Source organism: Pinus tabuliformis, chromosome 5_2 (assembly GCF_031772625.1).
Source record: "Pinus tabuliformis cultivar Carrire ecotype Pingquan chromosome 5_2, CPIR1, whole genome shotgun sequence".
Lineage (NCBI taxonomy): Eukaryota > Viridiplantae > Streptophyta > Pinopsida > Pinales > Pinaceae > Pinus > Pinus tabuliformis.
The window spans coordinates 680,007,604-680,028,565 of NC_142306.1; the positions used below are offsets into that span (position 1 = coordinate 680,007,604).

Genomic DNA, 20,962 nt, shown 5'->3' on the forward strand with positions numbered 1-20,962 from the left:
CCTTGCTTTCTAGTAGTTTTGAGCATCTTGTTTTATTTTTTCAGGTTGTTTCTTTCTTAACGTCTTTACTTTAGCTGCTTCTTTTCTTTTAGATATATTTTGACTCAAAATTCAATTTCTTTCTTTTAAATCCAATGAGCTGTTTAACTTGTTTTTTTATATGCTTTACTATTTGTGTAAAAACTTTTGTTAGTCTCAGCTATATGGTATGTTAATTTTTAGGGCTAAATTGCTCTCTGCTGTAGATAAAATTGCATTTTAAAATCTTTTCAACATTTTCATATAACATTCACCCCATGACATGATATCATCATTAGCAATTATGTAAAGAGAACAATTACATCAACAATGCAGTGGAAAAGAAAGGAAAAACATAAGAAAAGCATACACAACAGAGACACCATGATTTAGGTCAGAGACCAGGGAAAAACCCCAAAAGAGGAAAAACCCAACCAGTTTCTTTTTCTATTAGTGTTAAAATGTGCAACTAGGTCCAAATTCCACTTTGGGCAGCTCATTGGCCTAAGATAATTATTGGACAAAATTCCTCTTTTCGAGAGGACCAAAGTTGACCCTGGAAGCACTGAATTTGGACAAGGAGAAATATGTTTTTGATGTCAAGCCCACAGGTGCACATTTGGTCAAGGTCGGCTTGGGGTCAAATTAGACAAATTGAACCCCCTCCAACACATATAAATAAAGGAGACCCTCAACCTCATTTGGCACATCTCAGTCACAACATTCTCTCTCCTCATCTGATTGGTTGGTTAACTAAGGCAACTATACTTCCACACATGCGAGTTCTTGGAGCTATTTTGATCTGCGTTGACTTAATGTTTTGAGGAGACTTTGACATCCGTTGACTTTTGGACTTTTGAGGGATTGTTTGACTGCATTTTTACCAGGGGAGGATCTGTCCGAAGAGGTCACATTATTTGGCACAAAAATCGAGGCAAGAGGAGCTCTTTGACTGCATTTGACCGCAGGATTGAAGGACTGTTTTGACCGCAGGTTGACTTCATCATTTGACTGCAGTTGATCGCCATTTTGTTGACTGTTTGACCACCGAGGAAGGCAGAGTATCTTTGACTTTGACCGAGCTCAAAAGGTGCTGTTTGACGGCTGCATTGATAGTTGGCTGCTGTCTGGTTAGGGCAATGTTGACTTTTCAGAATTGTAGGCTTTCATCAAGTTGATCAGATTTGACCTCATCAATTGGACATTGGTTTGGATATTTTGCAAGAGTCAAGTCACGTTGACTTTGACTTTCATCATTGTACTCTATTGGACATTCTCTCTCCGCTGAGCATTTGATATTTGATAATAAGAAGGATTGAGTAAGGGTTTCCCCCCTCTGGGGTTTTTTCCCTGGGTTTAGACAAATATTGGTGTTCTCTTGTCTTGACTTGTCTTCCTGCATTTATTGTTTATCTTCTGTCTACAGTTACTGTCAATGTGAATTAATAGTTTATGTGATTGCTACTGGAAATTAAAGTGGAATTGTCATTGGGCTAAGAAAAGGACATTGAAGTAATTTTATCAAGCATAGAACATACCATTGTTATCTAAAATTAACAATTAGATGTTTATCAAATGTTCAGCTGTGATACAAAGTACAACTCTCATGAGACATGAGTCTTTCATCATCAAACACAATAGGCCACCTAGGGCAATCCAACAACAGACAAGTATATTAGAGAGGCAATCACATGCCTCCAGAGTCCAGATCACACCGTCATAGAATACATCATTGTCATTGTCATAGGATTTCTGGTATCACTGTCATATCACCATAGAGACAAGCCATAGATTAGAGAATTACTGCCATATCAAGGTCACTGTCACTGTCATTCATTGTCAACAAGGTTATTGTCATTGCGATTGTCATTCATCGTCAACAAGGTTATTGTCACTGCGACTGTCATTCATCAACAGGGTTAATGTTACTGCCACTGTCATTCATCAACAAGGTCATTTTCATAGCCAAGATCACTTGTTACTGTCATTCATCAAAGTCACTGATATGCAACGAGGTAACTGCCATAGTCATAAAATGTCGCTGCCATGTAGTACTGTTATATGTGTGAAGAGTACTGCTACACTTATGCATCAAGGTCACTATCAGCTATCAAGTTCCACTGCCACACATTACTATCTCATGGATTGTAATCTATATATTGGCATCACTGTTATGTTAACTGGAATTTATAGTCAAACATTGGAATTTATCATTGATATGAGGACTGCCATACATCACTTGGCATCCCAAGAAAACAATCCTTATGGCATCTCGGATATGCCCAATAGCTGCCCTCATTATCCTTCCTGACGGGACTGCAATTAGGGCTCTTCTATCAGCCCTCCACTACCATTTTATCCAACCAAGCAAGACATTGTTCAATGTACAAAACCATCAATCAAGTAAAGATAGCATGCCTTAATATAGGAGACTACATTTCTGTCATCAAATGACTGACAATTTTCAGCCCTAGTTAGGGCATCCAAATTAGTCCACGTCAGTGTTGGTTTAGACCTCAAAACCTCCTCAAGTACCGTGTTGTCCAATATTCTCAAGTATCATCCTCCTGTGCACATTTATCAATTCCATTCAGTTCAATGTTCACAAAGAAACTAGGGCTCGACCCTTTTAGTAATAACTCAGAAATGCACACCAAAATACACTCAGAAAGGGTCACAAGATTTGGCCCAAAATTAAAGATATGTTGTACAAAAAACCTTCTCGGCCTAATCTCAGAGAGGCCTCCATATTCGCATGCCCATAATAGATATTTACAAGGCCATTTTGACCATGACCATACCTTCGATGGATTTGCCCAAATCACAAAGAAAAACAATCACAAACCACAACTCAGCTACAAGAGAATTCGTCCACTTTAGATTAGAGATTTTGCACCAAAGACACAAAGAACTCGTCCTTTCATCTGCCTCAGATTAGCTCCTATGCGGGCCTTAGAAGATTGAAATTTCCATAGAAGAATACCGAATTTCTTACATCGAATGGTGAAGGATAGGTGGTAATTTATAGCTTTTTGCGTATATGAAAGGACACATCCATTAGGGTAGGCCGACATGAACATCATGAAGCCGACTATTCGAATTTTGGAGGGAGATTCTTAATTCAAATTTGCTTAAAGATAATATTTAAACATATATTTCTTTAATGATTGCTTGCCACATTAATAATAATGAGAGGAGTGCCCAACATATTAATAATAATATTTCTTTTATCCATTTGAATTTTCCTTTGACCATTATAAATTCTCTTTTGGGGCACGATGGGTTTCATTTGGGTCTTAGGGTTCAATGGGAAAATTCGTTCGATAGCTGCCCAAATTTCAACACTTCCTCTCATGCAGGGAGGAATTTCCATCCTTATCATAAGTCTCGTCTCATATGTCTCATCATTGTTGCATCGTGTCTCATCTCGTCTCATAGAAGAAGAATAATACACAACCGATGGTAGAGGAGATTGATCAGTTCCGCCAAACCCTACAAGTCTCTAGGTCAATTAACATGATCTTCATCTCAGTTGCATCAACAAGACATCCATATCGTCACATCTCGTCTCAACTTCACTCCTTTGATCTTCAGTTGAACAATGATGTTTCTATCTAAAGAAGAAGAATCATTAGAGGGAAGCTCCGAATTCCACCCTATATCCACAGACAGTAGGGGAGATTAATTTGCCACCCTATATATCTGATCAACAACAGGCGAGATAACTTATCATAAGTCTCGTCTCATATGTCTTATCATTGTTGCATCTTGTCTCATCTCGTCTCATAGAAGAAGAATAATCCACAAGCAATGGTAGGCGAGATCGATCAGATCTGCCAAACCCTACAAGTTTCTTGGTCAAGTAGCATGACCTTCATCTCAACTGCATCAAGAAGACATCCATATCGTCACATCTTGTCTCAATTTCTCTCCTTTGATCATCAACTGAACAATGATGTTTCTATCTAAAGAAGAAGAATCATTAGGGGGAAGCTTTGACTTCCACCCTATATCCACTGACATTAGGGGAGATTAATTTGCCACCCTATATATCTGATCGACAATAGGTGAGATACCACTTTACACGTGAGATAAGAATCACAACCATCCTATTGTTCATTGATCTTCACACCTTGACCCTCAGGAGTCAAGTCATAGAACAACTGCATTCTCTAACTTGGGGGAGATAGCCGACTTACCAGTGGTAAGGATCACACACACCCAAGTCTCCTCACCCATTGGCCAGATGGGGTAGAGAATCTCAACAAGCCCAGCTTGTGTGTAGGATGCCAACTAGGGTATACTGTTTCAAACCTGATAGGGGGAGATACCTGACTTGTCATAAAAGAAAAGGATCACACACACCTTACAATGACAATAAGGGGGATACTCAAGGGGTAGGGATCACACACACCTTACAATGACAATAAGGGGGATACACAAAGGGTAGGGATCGCACACACCCACTGGCCAGAAATCCCTCAACCCCAGGAGCTCTTCGGCTCAATTCTTATCCTTGTGAGCTCAAATAGAGGGGAAGAGCATATCTTAGTGTTCTCGATCAGCCGTGACCCTTTCCCGCGAGGGTCACATCCACTAGTCCAAGCTGCTCCTTGAAGACCAAGAACTTCCCTTTTGGCAAAGGCTTGGTGAGAATGTCAACAAGTTGCTGATTTGCTGCAGCGTCACTGCTTCAATTCCTCAACAAATCAATGTCGGAGGCTCATTGCTCCCTTTGCACCATAGTGATATCTAATCTTATAATGTTTGGACCAGTTATGAAACACAAGATTCTCTGAAAGTGAGAACCCACTTTTAATATCACAGTCGTGCCCAACACAACTCTGTATAGAGCTTTTTCAACCACATTACCTTGGAGCTAATAATGCTAGCAACAATTTTCTCTGCCTCAACCATACTCAAATCAAGAAACATATGTTTTTGGTTCATCCAGGAAATCACGACAGACTCCAAGCTATAACAGCACCCAGATGTGCTTTTCCTATTAACAACAATTTCAGTCTCAGTGAATATTGGTGTATCCATCAAGTTTCCCGCAGTGTGTATTAGTCCATGATTAATAGTTTCATGTACATATCCAATATACATATCCATGCTCTATCTGGATCATGCTGCAAAGCAAGAATTCATCTGACTACCGGCTCATCATGGCTTCCATCAAATCTGAATTTAAGGAGTCTCTCTCAACAACTTAAGTGTAAATCATCATGCCAAATCTCTATCAATATACTTCTCTTGCCAAGGAAGTCCTCATCATCTCAATGATACACTTCTTAATAAGTGGATTTTTGAGGCTCATAGGTGAACTCGCTCTGGTACTGATGAGATGATATGATCCTGTTAGAAATAATTTGTTAGTATATATAAAAGCAAACAATAAGGACATACCTTCAACCTTGAAGAAATGTCGGGGTCTACATTTAGTGTCCATCAATCCAAGCATGCAAGGTCTAGGGGACTTGATTTAGTCCATATGGGACTTTCTTCAATCTGTAATCACGAGTCTCTTCTCATGTGCCTTAAAGCCTTGAGGTAGGAGGAACCGAGCACTAGGATATTATCACAATGCTCTTCCTCTGAGAATGTCGTCCTTATCACAGTTGAGGTAGATATCGTTGAAGCATCTGACACTACTGCATCTTGTCATCTAGAATGATCCTTGCATGAAGGACATGTTGTTTTTCCACGATCTTGGGTCTAGGATAGAATCTTAGAATCTCTGACGCTACCAAACCAAGAATCACAACGATACTATTTTGCACAATGGAATGTAAACAATAGTAAATCACATATGCACAAAAGATAGACAACTTTTTCCAATTCTTAACCCAACTTCGTTATAATAATCAACCTAATTAATACAATAGTCTAGGGCTCACATATTAGGGATAATGGACCTCATACATCCACTAGTACAAGAATACAAAACTGGGGCTTGGTGTTAGTCCATCGACAACCAATCTACCCTCAATAAGATACTCTGACCATCTCGCTGATGTAGTTGACTCCCTCAGCTGCCCTCGGTCATACCCTGTGCTTGCCTAGTCCTTAGGCTCCTGATATGTAGCTCCTGCCTCTATCAATGCTCCAAGTCCATCTGGCCACTAAATCTTGGCTCAACAATCTGCTCTCTTGTTGATCGTTCGTCCATCAATGCATCAACACATTGAGACTCCTGTTGAGTTGTTCACAACTCCACTTGTGAACAACTCTCAACTGCTTACTGTTTCTCCTTAGCTACTCAAGGACCTGTAACGACATGATATGCCATACAAATCTCGCTGAGATTTGTCCCTAAGACAACGACTGTCCTCTTGAAGCTTTCGCCCCTGTTGCTGATGTGAAACTCACCCAAAAACAGTCCCTCATAACTTTGTCCTCCTTCTTCTAGAGATCGACCATCTAAGACAAGTATTTGACGTGAAAAGATGCACTTGGATGTGAAGGAATGACCTCCAACGTCACTCCTATATATACAAAACTCATGTGGTGTCAACACACAACTTGTGGCACTCTAACTCATCAAGCCGACCTCCATTAGGTGCCACATTAAACCACAGTTACATTAGAAAATTCATATCTCAAGTTCTAGACCTCGGATGAGTGATATTCGATGCTCTTGGGATCCTCTATCACCTCAAATCATCACATGTCCAAAACTCATCACAGATTCACACCCACCAGCTTGGGTGCAAAGCCCACAAGCTTGGGTTTCATGCCCACAAGTGCTTTTGTGGCGCTCCAACCTCCAAACCCTCGATCCTCAAGGCTTGGAGTACCTCCCAAGCTACAAAAATCAACACTCCCTCTTAGCGAGGGAGGTACTTCCAAGACTAGGCAGTAATCATCATCCGGTGACACTAGCCCATATAGTGTCTGTCACTGCAACATACCCTGTAGAATGAACCTGACAATCTCGGTAGTTCCTTTGCCTCATCACATCTGAACCTTAAAATCCCAATCCTCCATAGGGCTGCTCCCTTTGATGCTAGACTCCCTTTGAGCATACATGATCTCCATTGGCTCAGTCTTGCAAGCACTCATCCTCCTGGATCAAATACCACTCATGCAAATCCCCTCCAATCTCAGATATGCAACATCATGATCTGATGAAGACTCTAGCCTGCCAATCTATAGTACATCACATGAAGCCATTTCGATAAAATTGATCTCGTCCAAGCCAAGGAAACCCTCGAGTTGCCCAACCATCAATGGAAAGTGAAAGGAAGTCCATGATCAACAATCTGCCCTACAAAAAATTGTTGTTCACCAAGCTCTCCACAAATCCACCAGAACTCCCAGCCAATTTCGCTGTGTTAATTTTAGGTATGTTCTATGCTTAGAGAAATTTATTTCAATTTTCACAGTTAGCTCAATATCTTTTCCAGAATAGTAATCACATCAGCATTAAAGTAAACTGCAGATAGAACATAAACATAAATAACAAAAGACAAGCCAAGACAAGAGGACACAAGATGTGGCACTAGCCAGGGACAAATCACAATGTGGGGAAACCCTTGATCAATTCTTCTTATATGTTCTTCAATAGTTCAGCACAGAGAGAGAGAGATAGTACGTTTACAACAAAAGTCAACACTTTCACTTATCTAGATAAGAGCAGAGATCATCTCTAAGAAGATGATACATGAGATCAGTTGAAGACATGTTGTTTCAACTGATTCTCCAAAGTGACTCCTTCACCTATCATTGTGCTGCATTTCGTCATTATGCTGCACCTCATCGCTTTGCACCATGCTGCATCCATCATCACTATGTTGCATCTCATCACGCTTCATTAATCATGACTGTACCCATCATTGTACTGCATTATGTGCCATTGCTACACCATGTTGCCGTACTGACCTATGCTCTAGTTGCAACTTGCTTGCTTGTTGTCCCTAGCATGCTTGTTGTCCCTAGCATGCTTGTTGTTCTTAGCAGGCTCGCTGTTGCATGCTAGCTGTGCCTTGCATGCTAGCTGTAACATTGCATGCTTGGTGTATTTGCTGCTAAGTACCATACAACTGTCCCAATGTTAGTTAGCTGTCCTTTGCATGCTGCTCTCCTTTGGAGACAGATGCTCTGATAGTTCCTGAGAGTTCCGAGATTTCCGGTTGTTCTCGACAGTTCCGACAGTTTCGGCTGTTCTAGCAGTTCTCGGTAGTTTCGACAATTCCGATTGTTCTTGGCAGTTCCCAGCAGTTCTGGCAGTTTCCCGGCAGTTCCGACAATTTCTGACAGTTTCCAGCAGTTTTGACAGTGTCGACAGTTCCCGGCAGTTCCTGGCTCTGCATGGGTAGCATGCCTCGACAGGAGAACTAATCATCATGTCCACAGGAGAACGAATCATCCTGCCCCATAGTCGCCACAAGAGAACTAATCATCCCGACCCACATGAAAACTAATCATCCTGTTTCACAGTTGCCACAGGAGAACTAATCATCCTGTTTCACAGTTGCCACAGGAGAACTAATCATCCTGGCACACAGGAGAACTAATCATCTTATTCCACAGTTGCAACGGGAGAACTAATCATCCCGGCCCACAGGAGAACTAACCATCCTATTTCATAGTTGCCACAGGAGAACTAATCATCCTGTTCCACAGTTGCCACGGGAGAACTAATCATCCCGGCCCACAGGAGAACTAATCATCTTGTTCCATTGTCACCACAGGGTATCACAAGGGAAGGTTGAACCTGTCTTCCTGTACATAGCGCACCACCAGGGGAGGGTGAGTCGCCTTGTGGTCGTATGTTGCTCCAGTGAGTACCCCAAACCCCCCAGAGCTCCCAGAGCTCCCAGAGCTCAATGCATGCAACATGTAGGACCCTTATAAGAAGGTCTCTCAACGACTCCAAGTTGTTCAGGAAAGTCACGGATTTGACCTTTCCCCGGGGCTTCTACAAAATGTCTGCGACTTGTACATCAGTCTCAATGCGATGGAGCCTCCTTGCTCATCGACTTACCATATCCCATATAAGGCAGTATCTGATGTCTATCTGCTGGAGCAATCATCGAATACATGATTCCTCAATAATCGAATCCCCCCTCTGGTTGTCACAGAGAATCACAATGGTATTCATCATGTGTACAAATAGCTCATTGAAGAGCTTCCACAAATAGGCAGCTTCATTCGAGATCATACTCGTAGTTATGTATTCGGTCTCCGCGGTGCTTATAGCAACTGACTTCTGCTGCATCCTCATCTGTTATATCGAAGCAGAACCCAAAGAGAACCAGTGCTGAGAAGTGCTCTAGTGATCCTCCAAACTGCCTGCCCAGTTAGCATTCGAATAATCATGCAGCGTCATATTTCTGGCAGTGTATCTCAATCCATGAGAGATTGTGTCCCGAAGATATCTCAGAATATTCTTAGCACCAATCTAGTGAGGCTCAACCAAATATGAGCTCACCATGCTAACTGCAAAATATGTCCCGGCAGAAGTTCACCAAGAACATCGATGCAAATGAGTTTATGGAACTCAGAGGCATTTCCCAAATCTGGTCCGACATCATCACCATATAACTTCTGAAAGTTAAGATCCTCGAGGTAGTCACGGGCTTGTAGTTTACATTCCACATTTGGAATCCAACTCCCTCTTACTTCTGCAAGTGAGAGGGTCTGCACTTGTTTGAAATAGGTCGTCCTCAGAAGGTGCTGGTATGAGAGGTCTATCATCCGCAACCTTCAAACAATGGTTTGGATCAGCTTCACTCTTAGTGAATCTCAGCTTCATCTGACAGCTATGAATCCTCTCATACTACGCCTGAGGAATTTTTCTTCAAGCAATAGAGGGCTTTCTTCCACCTGCATACGTGAGATTCCTGATCATGAATCTCAAACCCCTCGGGTTGTTCCAAACCTGTGGACCTGCTACATGAGGGGAATGGTCCCCTTGTAAGATTTTCCTTCGGTACATCTTAGACATGTACTTTCATGCTCTTTTTGAATTCAGGGATTCCTGTCACCATCTGAATCATAGAACTCCGGTGCTATGTGTCAATGGACATGGTCCCTAGTGGACTTCCTGCAACTCTAAGTTGCACGAGACGGGGAAACGAGTACGAGTTTCCGAAACGGGCACGGGTACGAAATGTGCCCCCCCCAGATTTTGGAAATGGGGAAATGCAATATATATATATTAGGACATTTAAGAAATATGTGCAAAGCATATATGATACATTCTAATTTATTACATTATGATTAAATTGTCAATTGCCAATGCATAAACTATAAGTTTCTAAATTTACATCACATTTACTCATGAATGATCACATAATGAAAATAGCAATATCCAAAATCAACCACGAGAAATTTCGAATTTCTTGTCTCGTGCTTGATTGGGAGTCTCCTCCTACATAGTCGAATGACCTTAGTGCTCTTGACTAAATACAAGCTCCATACCCTAGTATCCTACATGCTCTTGATTATTGGGAGTCGCCCCTGCATAGAGGGCTTGGTTCTCTTGATTAAATACAAGTTCCATACCCTAGTACATGATAAAATCCAATGGAAACATTGCAATCCCCCTAGTCTTGAAATCCTGAAAAACAGACAAGTTTGCTGGATTTTGAGTGTGATCTAAAATTCTACTTTCTCCATATGAAATCCAATCAGGGTGAAACCACTCTCAAACATCCTGAGTCATTTCATGGTCATGTTAAAAATTGAAGTAAAAATGTGAAAATGAAAAATAAAGGAGAATGTCGCTTTTACTTTAAATATTTAACATTACCATGAACTACATATCAACACTAGGGCCATAGGCTTGAACATTAGGCCGCCCCACTCAAAAATCCTTTTTTTTGTAACTTGAGAGGCATCTAGAAGATATTTTAGTTGCCCAATAATCAAATTAGAAGAGGAAACTTCGTCGTACGGCCTGGAAACGTGCTTCTGGCTGTATTGGCCACGTTTCCTCCTAGAGAAACTGGCCAGTACGCCCAAAAACGCTTTTCTAGGCCGTACGGTACGAGTTTCCTCGTTTCTGTTTCGTTTCTGGCCAGAAATGGACACTTCTCCAACGTTTCCCGCAACTTAGTTGCAACTTGATACAACCCTGAACTCAAGAACATCTTTGAAAATTCTATTTCCAAACACGTACCTTTCCATCGATGAGTGCCACCTTGTAACCTTTGACTTCCTTTGCTGAAATGGACACTAGGTTCTTCTTTCGATCAGGGACATAAAAGAGATTCTGTAAATGAATCGAGTTACCCTCATTCAATTGAGAGGTAACATTACCTACACCCTTTTCGGGATAGGTGGCATCGGCTCCAAAGTATAATCCCACGATTGTTTCAATCTCTACCAAATTAGAGAGTGCACCCTACTATCCGATGAAGTGCCTTGAAGCACTACAATCAATAAGCCAGATTCCCAAATAATCTGAAGGAGAGGGCCAATACAAGATAACGCTTCTTTATCTTATAAAAAACAACATTTGATTCTTCATACCTGGGGTTCCTTGCTTTCTTTGAAGAGTCGGCGATTTCCTTGATGACTTGCATTACTTGTCATTCCTTTGATCATTGAAGATATCCCTCGAATGATTGTTATCTTCATCAAGAGATGTGTCTCTGCCATTCGGACACTCCTTCACACAATGGCCAAACTTATTGCAACCAAGGCATTTGCCTTTCCTTCCACCCTTAGATACGGACTTCCCAATGAAGTGATCCTTAGGTAGGCCATCAGAAACTTCCACTGCGCCATTCTGATAATATTCTCTGCTTCGACTTCACCCTCGGTGAATTTGAAGAGGGATGAGGAATCCACTAATCCTTTTGTCCTTTCCCAACTGCTTTCGGTGATTGCTCTTTCACTCTTGCTTGGGCATTGTCTTCACCTCAACGCTGATACCATGTTAATTTTAGGCATGTTCTATGCTTAGAGCAATTTATTTCAATTTTCACAGTTACCTGAATATCTTTTCTAGATTAGCAATCACATCAACATTAAAGTAAACTGCAGATAGAACATAAACATAAATCGCAGAAGACAAGCCAAGACAAGAGGACACAAGATGTGGCGCTAGCAAGGGACAAACCCCAATGTGGGGAAACCCTTGATCAATTCTTCTTATATGTTCTTCAATAGTTCAGCAGAGAGAGAGAGATAGTACGTTTACAACAGAAGTCAACACTTTCACTTATCTAGATAAGAGCAGAGATCATCTCTAAGAAGATGATACATGAGATCAGTTGAAGACATGCTGCTTCAACTGATTTTCCAAAGTTACTCCTTCACCTATCGTTGTGCTGCATTTCGTCATCATGCTACACCCATCATCACTATGCTGCATCTCATTACACTTCATTAATCATGACTGTACCCATCATTGTACTGCATTATGTGCCATTGTTACACCATGTTGCCGTACTGACCTATGCTCTGGTTGCACCTTGCTTGCTTGTTGTCCTTAGCATGCTTGCTATTGCATGCTAGTTGTCCCTTACATGCTAGCTGTAACGTAGCATGCTTGGTGTATTTGCTGCTAAGTACCATACAACTGTCCCAATGTTAGTTAGCTGTCCCTTGCATGCTACTCTTCTTCGGAGACAGATGCTCCCACAGTTCCCTTGAGTTCTGGCAGTTTCGGTTGTTCCCGTCAGTTCCAGCAGTTGTGACATTTCCGTATGTTCCTTAAGTCTAAACTTAGGAAAATTAAAATACCTTATTCATGATGGCTTCGAAGGCTATTGGAGCATTAGTTAATCCGAAGGGCATTACGTTAAATTCATAATGACCTTAATGTGTTCGAAAAGCAGTCTTTGCTATGTCTTCTAGCCTTATTTTGATTTGGTAGTATCCCGATCTCAAGTCCAATTTTGAAAAATATTGGGGTCCATGAAGTTCATCTAGCATTTCATCTATGAAGGGAATCATAAACTTGTTCTTAATTGTTACCTTGTTCAGTCCTTGATAATCTACACATAGTCTAAAGGATCCATCCTTCTTTCAGACTAGAACCACTAGAGCAAAGTATGGGCTTCTATTTTTTTAAGATGATTCCACACTTCAAAATATCTCGCACTAATCTTTCGATTTGTGTTTTTTGATGATGTGGATATCTATACGGCTTGATGTTGACAGGGTTTGACGTTGATTTGAGTTCGATTATGTGCTCGATTTCTCTTTCAAGAGGCATCTTCATAGGAAGAACTTAGAACACCTTTTTGTGTTTTTTGAATCAACTTTTGAACTTTAGGTGGTAGGTTTTGAATTTCAGATGGTTCTTCATTAACCAATCTTGAAGCCAACATCTCCATTTGATGACACTGCATTACATACGTTGGTGTTCCTTTCTAGATCAACTTCATCATCTGGTATGATGATACAATTTGATTCTGAGGGGGTTGGAACCAATATAACTGTATTTCTGCCCCTCTCATCTAAACTTTGTAAATTGCTTTTGATGGTTGGTAGAGTAAGTGCCTAGGGTTTGTAGCCATTGGATACCTAGGATCACTTCCACTCCTCTTAATGGTACAACGTAGAATGAAGATTCTAGATTGTAGTCCTGAATTTGTAATTTGATTTATGGCATTTTCCTACTTTTTAAATTTTCTTTCTATCAGCTACCATCACTTTCATGTTCGGCATGTGATATGTGAAAATGTTGAGCCTTTTTGCCATATTTGAGTCCAAAAAATTGTGGGTGCTGCCGGTATCTATTAGAATCATTACAACATTGCAGTACAATGTTGCTCTAGTAAGTACCCCAAGCCCCCCAGAGCTCCCAGAGCTCATTGCATGAAACATGCAAGACCCTTATAAGAAGGTCTCTCAATGACTCCAAGTCATTTGGGAAAGTCATAGAGTTGACCTTTCCCCAGGGCTTCGACAAAATGTCTGCGACTTGTACATCAGTCTCAATGCGATGGAGCCTCCTCGCTCATCGACTTACCATATCCCAGATAAGGCAGTATCTGATGTCTATCTGCTGGAGCAATCATCGAATACGGGATTCCTCAATAATTGAATCCCCCCTCTAGTTGTCACAGAGAATCACAATGGTATTCATCATGTGTACAAATAGCTCACTGAAGAGCTTCCGCAACTAGGCAGCTTCATTCGAGATCATACTCGTAGCTATGTATTCGGTCTCGGTGGTGCTTATAGCAACCGACTTCTGCTGCCTGTGCATACGTTATGTCGAAGCAGAACCCAAAGAGAGCCAGCGCTGAGAAGTGTTCTAGTGATCCTCCGCACTGCTTGCCCAGTTAGCATTCGAATAATCATGTAGCTTCATATTTCTGGCAGTGTATCTCAATCCATGAGAGATTGTGCCTCGAAGATATCTCAGAAGATTCTTAGCACCAATCCAGTGAGGCTCAACCAAATATGAGCTCACCATGCTAAATGCAAAACATATGTTTGGGCGGAAGTTCACCAAGAGCATCAATGCAAATGAGTTTATGGAACTCAGAGGCATTTCCCAAATCTGGTCCGGCATCATCACCATATAACTTCTGAAAGTTAAGATCCTCGAGGTAGTCACGGGCTTGTAGTTTACCATTCCACATTCGGAATCCAACTCCCTCTTACTTCTGCAAGTGAGAGGGTCTGCACTTGTTTGAAATAGGTCGTCCTCAGAAGGTGCTAGTATGAGAGGTCTATCATCCACAACCTTCAAACAATGGTTTGGATTAGCTTCACTCTCAGCGAATCTCAGCTTCATCTTACAGCTATCAATCCTCTCATACTACGCCTGAGGAATTTTGCTTCAAGCCATAGAGGGCTTTCTTCCACCTGCATACGTGAGATTCCTGATCATGAATCTCAAACCCCTCGGGTTGTTCCAAACCTGTGGACCTGCTACATGAGGGGAATGGTCCTGTTGTAAGATTTTCCTTCAGAACATCTCAGACATGTACTTTCATGCTCTTTTTGAATTCAGGCATCCTTGTCACCATCTTACTCACAGACCTCCGGTGATATGTGTCAATGGACATGGTCCCTAGTGGACTTCCTGCAACTCTAAGTTGCATGAAACGGGGAAATGAGTACGAGTTTCCGAAATGGGAACAGGTACAAAACGTGACCCTCCCAAATATTGGAAACGGGGAAATGCAATATATATATATATATATATATTAGGACATTTAAGAAATATGTGCAATCATAAAGCATATATGATACATTCTAATTTATTACATTATGATTAAATTGTCAATTGTCAATGCATAAACTCTAAGTCTCTAAATTTACATCACATTTACTCATGAATGATCACATAATGAAAATAGCAATATCCAAAATCATACACGAGAAATTTCGAATTTCTTGTCTCGTGCTTGATTGGGAGTCTCCTCCTACATAGTCGAACGACCTTAGTGCTCTTGATTAAATACAAGTTCCATACCCTAGTATCCTACGTGCTCTTGATTATTGGGAGTCTCCCCTGCATAAAGGGCTTGGTTCTCTTGATTAAATACAAGTTCCATACCCTAGTACATGACAAAATCCAATGGAAACATTGCAATCTCCCCAATCTTGAAATCCTGAAAAACAGATAAGTTTGTTGGATTTTGAGTGAGATCTAAAATTCTACTTTCTCCATATGAAATCTAATTAGGGTGAAACCACTCTTAAACATCCTGAGTCATTTCGTGGTAATGTTAAAAATTCAAGTAAAAAGGTGAAAATGAAAAATAAAGGAGAATGCCGCTTTTACTTTAAATATTTAACATTACCATGAACTGCATATCAACACTAGGGCCATAGGCTTGAACATTGGGCTGCCCCACTCAAAAAATCCTCTTTTTTGTAACGTGAGAGGCAGCCAAAAGATATTTTAGTTGCCCAATAAAAAATTAGAAGTGAAAAAATAAAAAAATAAAAATACAAGAGAAAGTCAAATTAGAAGAGGAAACTCCGTCGTACGGCCTGGAAATGTGTTTCTGTCTGTACTGGCCACATTTCCTCCTCGAGAAACAGGCCAGTACGCCTGGAAATGCGTTTCCAGGCTGTACGGTACGAGTTTCCTCATTTTCGTTTCGTTTCCGGCCGGAAACGGACCCTTCTCCAACGTTTCCTGCAACTTGATACAACCCTGAACTCAAAAACATCTTTGAAAATTCTATTTTCAAACACGTACCTTTCCATCGATGAGTGCCACCTTGTAACCTTTGACTTGCATTGCCGAAATGGACACCAGGTTCTTCTTTCGATCAGGTACATAAAAGAGTTTCTGTAAATGAATCGAGTTACCCTCATTCAATTGAGAGGTAACATTCCCTACACCCTTTCCGGGATAGGTGGCATCAGCTCCAAGTATAATCCCATCATTGTTTCAATCTCTACCAAATTAGAGAGTGCACCCTACTATCCGATGAAGTGCCTTGAAGCACTACAATCAATAAGCCAGATTCCCAAAGAATTTGAAGGAGAGGGCCAATACAAGATAACGCTTCTTTATCTTATAAAAAACAACATTTGATTCTTCATACCTGGGGTTCCTTGCTTTCTTTGAAGAGTCGGCCATTTCCTTGATGACCTGCTTTACTTGTCATTCTTTTGATCATTGAAGATGTCCCTGGAATGATTGTTATCTTCATCAAGAGATGTGTCTTTGCCATTCGGACCCTCCTTCACATAATGGCCGAACTTATTGCAACCAAGGCATCTGCTTTTACTTCCACCCTTAGATCCGGACTTCCCAATGAAGTGATCTTTAGGTAGGCCATTAGAAACTTCCACTGCGCCATTCTGATAATATTCTCTGCTTCGACTTCACCCTCGGTGAGTTTGAAGAGGGATGAGGAATCCACTCATCCTTTTGTCCTTTCCCAACTGTCTTCGATGATTTCTCTTTCACTCTTGCTTGGACATTGTCTTCACCTCAGCTCTGATACCATGTTAATTTTAGGCATGTTCAATGTGTTAGACTCCGTCTCACGTTAGAGATTGATTCTTCTTCAAAACCCTGTTTTGAAGAAGAAATCATCAATGTTACCAGACTCGGAATCGGCAATAAATCGGCGAGGCAAAAGAGCGAAGAGTTTTAATCGGATCGGGAAAAAATCGGGAAAAAATCGGCAAATTCATTAAATAAAAATATACACATATATTGAATTAAAAAAACCATTTTTCATTAATATTGGGTAAAGGTATGTCCAAACAATGCATAATATCAATAGATGTCCAAAATATCATGAATAAATAAGTATCTCATATATGTTATGAGTCCACACATGATCCAAAGCACTGAGTTTTGAGTCCTTAGAAGCATATGCTTCTAAAAGTTTACAAAAAAGTAAAAAACTGCATACTAATCAGAAAAAAATCAGCAACTAAGAGTCTAAGACTCTTAAGAGTGAGAACTAGAAGCAATTCCTCCCGCTCCTTCGCTTGCTTGACTCTCAAAGTTCTCCAAGTCATGAAGGCTGAAAAGAGGAGGCTCATCTAATTGAACCCATTCTGCCGCATTTGTAGCTTGCAAATCTAACTCTTCAAGGTCAATTGGTGAATGATCAATACCTGTCATTATCATGAGACATTGAAATGTGAATTAAAATTTCACTTTGAAGTTTGAACTTTAAAGTTTAAACTTTTAAAGTACGAACTAGATTATGAAACCTTCAAATTCAAGCTCTCGAATCTCACCTTGTATTTGTTTGTTGCGAAGTCGTAGATTGTAATGGACAAATACAAGGTCATTCAAGCGCTTTTGTGTCAATCGGTTGCGCTTCTTAGAATGTATTTTCTCAAACATGCTCCAGTTGCGTTCACAACCTGAAGCACTGCATGCTTGGTTTAAGATTCGAATGGCAAATCTCTTCAAATCTGGCGTATCACTACCAAAGTTTTGCCACCAAAGACCTAGCAAGTGGTAAGGGTTTGTGAGTAGAAGACTAGAAGTACCAAATTAGTAAATAGTAAAAACTTAAAAAGAAAATAAAATTTAATAAAACATTTAACATACAAAATAAAGTTTAAACAAATTTAATGAATTGATGAAGCCTTCAAGCTGGGTACCTGGCAACATCTTTGACCTTTGTCTTATAGCACTGGTATAGGCAAACAATTTAGATGGTGTCCTGTAATCTTGTAGTTGGGAAAAGACACGATTTTGTTGTTCTGGATCAGGGAAGCACCTTTCCAAGCATGTCATAAGTCCTCTGCCAACCTCCCCATCCTCATTAAATTTGCTCTTATCATAAAAATATTGTGGGTTTAAGAAGTACCCAGCAGCATGTAAGGGGGAATGCAATTGCCTATCCCAACGTGCATCTATAATGTCCCAAAGGGGCATATACTTTGTCTCATCATCCCCATATCTTCTTTTGATGGCCTCCTTTGCGAGATCCATCGCCTCATAAATGTAACCCATAGCGGGTTTGTCACCATCAACCATCCTGAAAGTTCAAGCATTCAAATTTAAAGAAATATGAAACATTGTAAATAAAAAGAAGCTTGAAATGAAATTTAAAAAATGAAAAAGTTAAAAGACTAAAAGTACCTGAGAACTCTAACAAGGGACTCCGTCACAGCAATAATCTCTTCAGCATCTTTCCAGAAGCCATCATTAAACACAAGTGCAACAATTTCGATGCCTTCAGGGGTCTTGGAATGTTTAGATCCCATCCACTCAGGTCCCAAGAACATCCTCTTCAGATTTATCTTTTGCTCAACCACAGATTGCAAAGATATGAAATTTGTTGCAAATCTAGTCAATGCAGGTCGAACAATTTCTTTACCTTCAGTGTATATTCTCATAGTGTTTAGGACAATAGTGTGGTTGTATAGGTATTTGGTTATGGATTTTGCCTTCTCCACAACCTCATGTATCCAATGAAGCTTACCAATGTCCTCAAGCATTAAATCTATGCAATGGGCAGCACAAGAGGTCCAAAAAATAGTGGGGTGCCTCATCTCAAAAAGTCTACCAGCAGCCATATAATTCGCTGCATTATCGGTGACAATTTGTACAACATTTTCTTCTCCCACTTCTTGAACAACTTCCTCCATCATTTCACAGATAAGTTGGGCACTCTTAACCTTATCTGAAGCATCCACTGACTTGAGAAACATTGTGCCTGCGGGACAAGATACAAGGAAATTTATTAAAGTTCTATTCCTCTGATCTGTCCATCCATCACTCATGATGGTGCACCCTGTTTCTACCCATGATGAACGAAACTCAGCTAGCAGAAGCATGACATCTTCAACACTCTCTAACAACATATCTGTCCTAAGGCTCTCTGATGTAGGGGCTTTGAACCCTGGACCTGCATTAGCAATTGCATCAATCATAGCTTGCCAATAAGGACTTCTGGCACAATGGAAAGGTATGTCAGAATAGAACCAAAAGTTAGCAATGGCCTTCCTTGCCTGAATATGGATATTTTTTTTCCAACCAGTGCCATCCAAGGTAGGTTGGGAACCGGGTTTTGTGCGGGGAGCAAAAAAGGCGTTTATGTTTCCACCTCCAGTGTTCAAGGAAGGAGTTGAAGGACTGGCATGGCTTTGAGGCATGTGTGGAAAACTTGGGAACGGCATTGAGGATTCAACAGATTGAGGTGACATGGGGCTAGTGACAGAAAAAGTATCAACTCCAACATTTCCTATTTCAGCAGTTTGCTTTGCTTTCTTGGCATTATGCTGCTCTAACATTTCAAGGGCCAAGGCTGCTTGGTGTTGGACATTCTCGTCAACCTTGGTGCAAATACCTATATCATGGCCAGGTATTTTTGCAAGGTGGAACTTGAATCTATAAATGCCTCCACTGCATTTTGTTTTGCAAAATTTACAAAGGAGCCTGGGGTCTCCGGGAATCCTGTCACAATAAGCCCAAGCAAAGTCCTTCTCTCTCGGCATTGTTGTTGCTTTGAACTTGTGTTTAATTTGTGGCTTCTGTTAAGATGAGTCCTGTGAAAGACAAGAAAAAATCAAATTTAAAAATCATCCAAAAATTTAAAATATGCTAGAAATTTAAAAAAGTAAATGAAGAGTCAAGACAGATGGACAAAACACTCATATCTGTAGCTGCTTCAAGCTCAGACTTGGTGGCAGGTGCTACTTGGAACAGTCACCTAGGAACAGAATTGTGGCTCAGATTTGTTGGAGGGCTCAGTCCTTGAGGCACAGTTACTAACTTACTGTTACAGTGTTATGAAATTATGAATACAGTGCAGAGTCCAGACCAACATTGTGAATTTCATTTTCTCGTTTAATAACCAACAATGAATCACTGAATAACTGAGGCTGCTTGAATCATTTTATGCATATCAACTTCAAGTTTTAATAGGGTCCCTAAAACCATCATCTCTGCAAGTGCAAGGTTATTGGTACCCCTTCTCCAGCCAGCTTTAAAAGTTTAAAGTTTAAAAATTTTAAAGTAATTTACTAATTCGTATCTGAAAAAAATAATACTGGCCTAGGGGGATCTTGATACTGGCCTAGGGGGATCTCTTAAGAGTCGACTGTTATTATAAACTTTAATACAAATGTTCTGAAATATACTAAAGTTTCTAAACCAGTCCCTTACATATTCTAACTAAAAGTTAAGTTTATAGACTACTTACATATTAAACGTAAAGTTTATCACTGTAAATATTCTGAAAAATGTAAGTTGTAACAACTTGTAACTTGTCCTTCCACTTCAGTGACTCAGTAGCTCAATCCAATGGGCATTTTTCTGTTGAGGACGGTCTAAGACTTAAGTCCTGTAGGTAATAGTGAGAAGCTGCTATTGAACTATCCTGTTAATAATTACAATTCAGTTTTTCTAATGGTCAATGGGATAGCCTGTGTCTGAAGGCCTGAAGCAGCTAATGGGGTAATTAATACCGCATCAAGTTTCATAAGTTTTTGCACAATCTAGACCTTGTTAATATATAAAAAAATAAAAAACAAAAATCTTAGCCAAAAAAGAAAAATCTAGTCCATTCCCATGACAAATAGACTACCAACC

General features: G+C 40.4%; 2 protein-coding genes across 4 annotated transcripts in view; one reads left to right on the plus strand and one right to left on the minus strand.

The window, feature by feature from the left end:
* LOC149160944 (nardilysin-like) overlaps positions 1-20,962 on the plus strand; it is a 413,290-nt gene that overhangs the window by 162,597 nt on the left and 229,731 nt on the right. The window lies entirely within an intron of this gene.
* On the minus strand, positions 17,094-19,312 carry LOC149160945 (uncharacterized). The gene is made up of 4 exons (XM_089435440.1): positions 18,509-19,312; positions 18,025-18,404; positions 17,653-17,868; positions 17,094-17,526 (listed from the first exon to the last, which is right to left on the minus strand). Exons 1-4 carry the CDS (start codon positions 19,300-19,302, stop codon positions 17,357-17,359), a joined length of 1,560 nt encoding a protein of 519 aa, XP_089291566.1. The 5' UTR covers positions 19,303-19,312; the 3' UTR covers positions 17,094-17,356.

Excerpts from the sequence above, each read along its gene's own strand:
- LOC149160945 (XM_089435440.1), bottom strand. The coding sequence starts at position 19,302 with ATGATTGATGCAATTGCTAATGCAGGTCCAGGGTTCAAAGCCCCTACA. Across the intron at positions 17,869-18,024 it reads AAGGTCAAAGATGTTGCCAG|GTCTTTGGTGGCAAAACTTT; the intron begins GTACCCAGCTTG and ends ACCACTTGCTAG. Across the intron at positions 17,527-17,652 it reads TCGCAACAAACAAATACAAG|GTATTGATCATTCACCAATT; the intron begins GTGAGATTCGAG and ends TGATAATGACAG.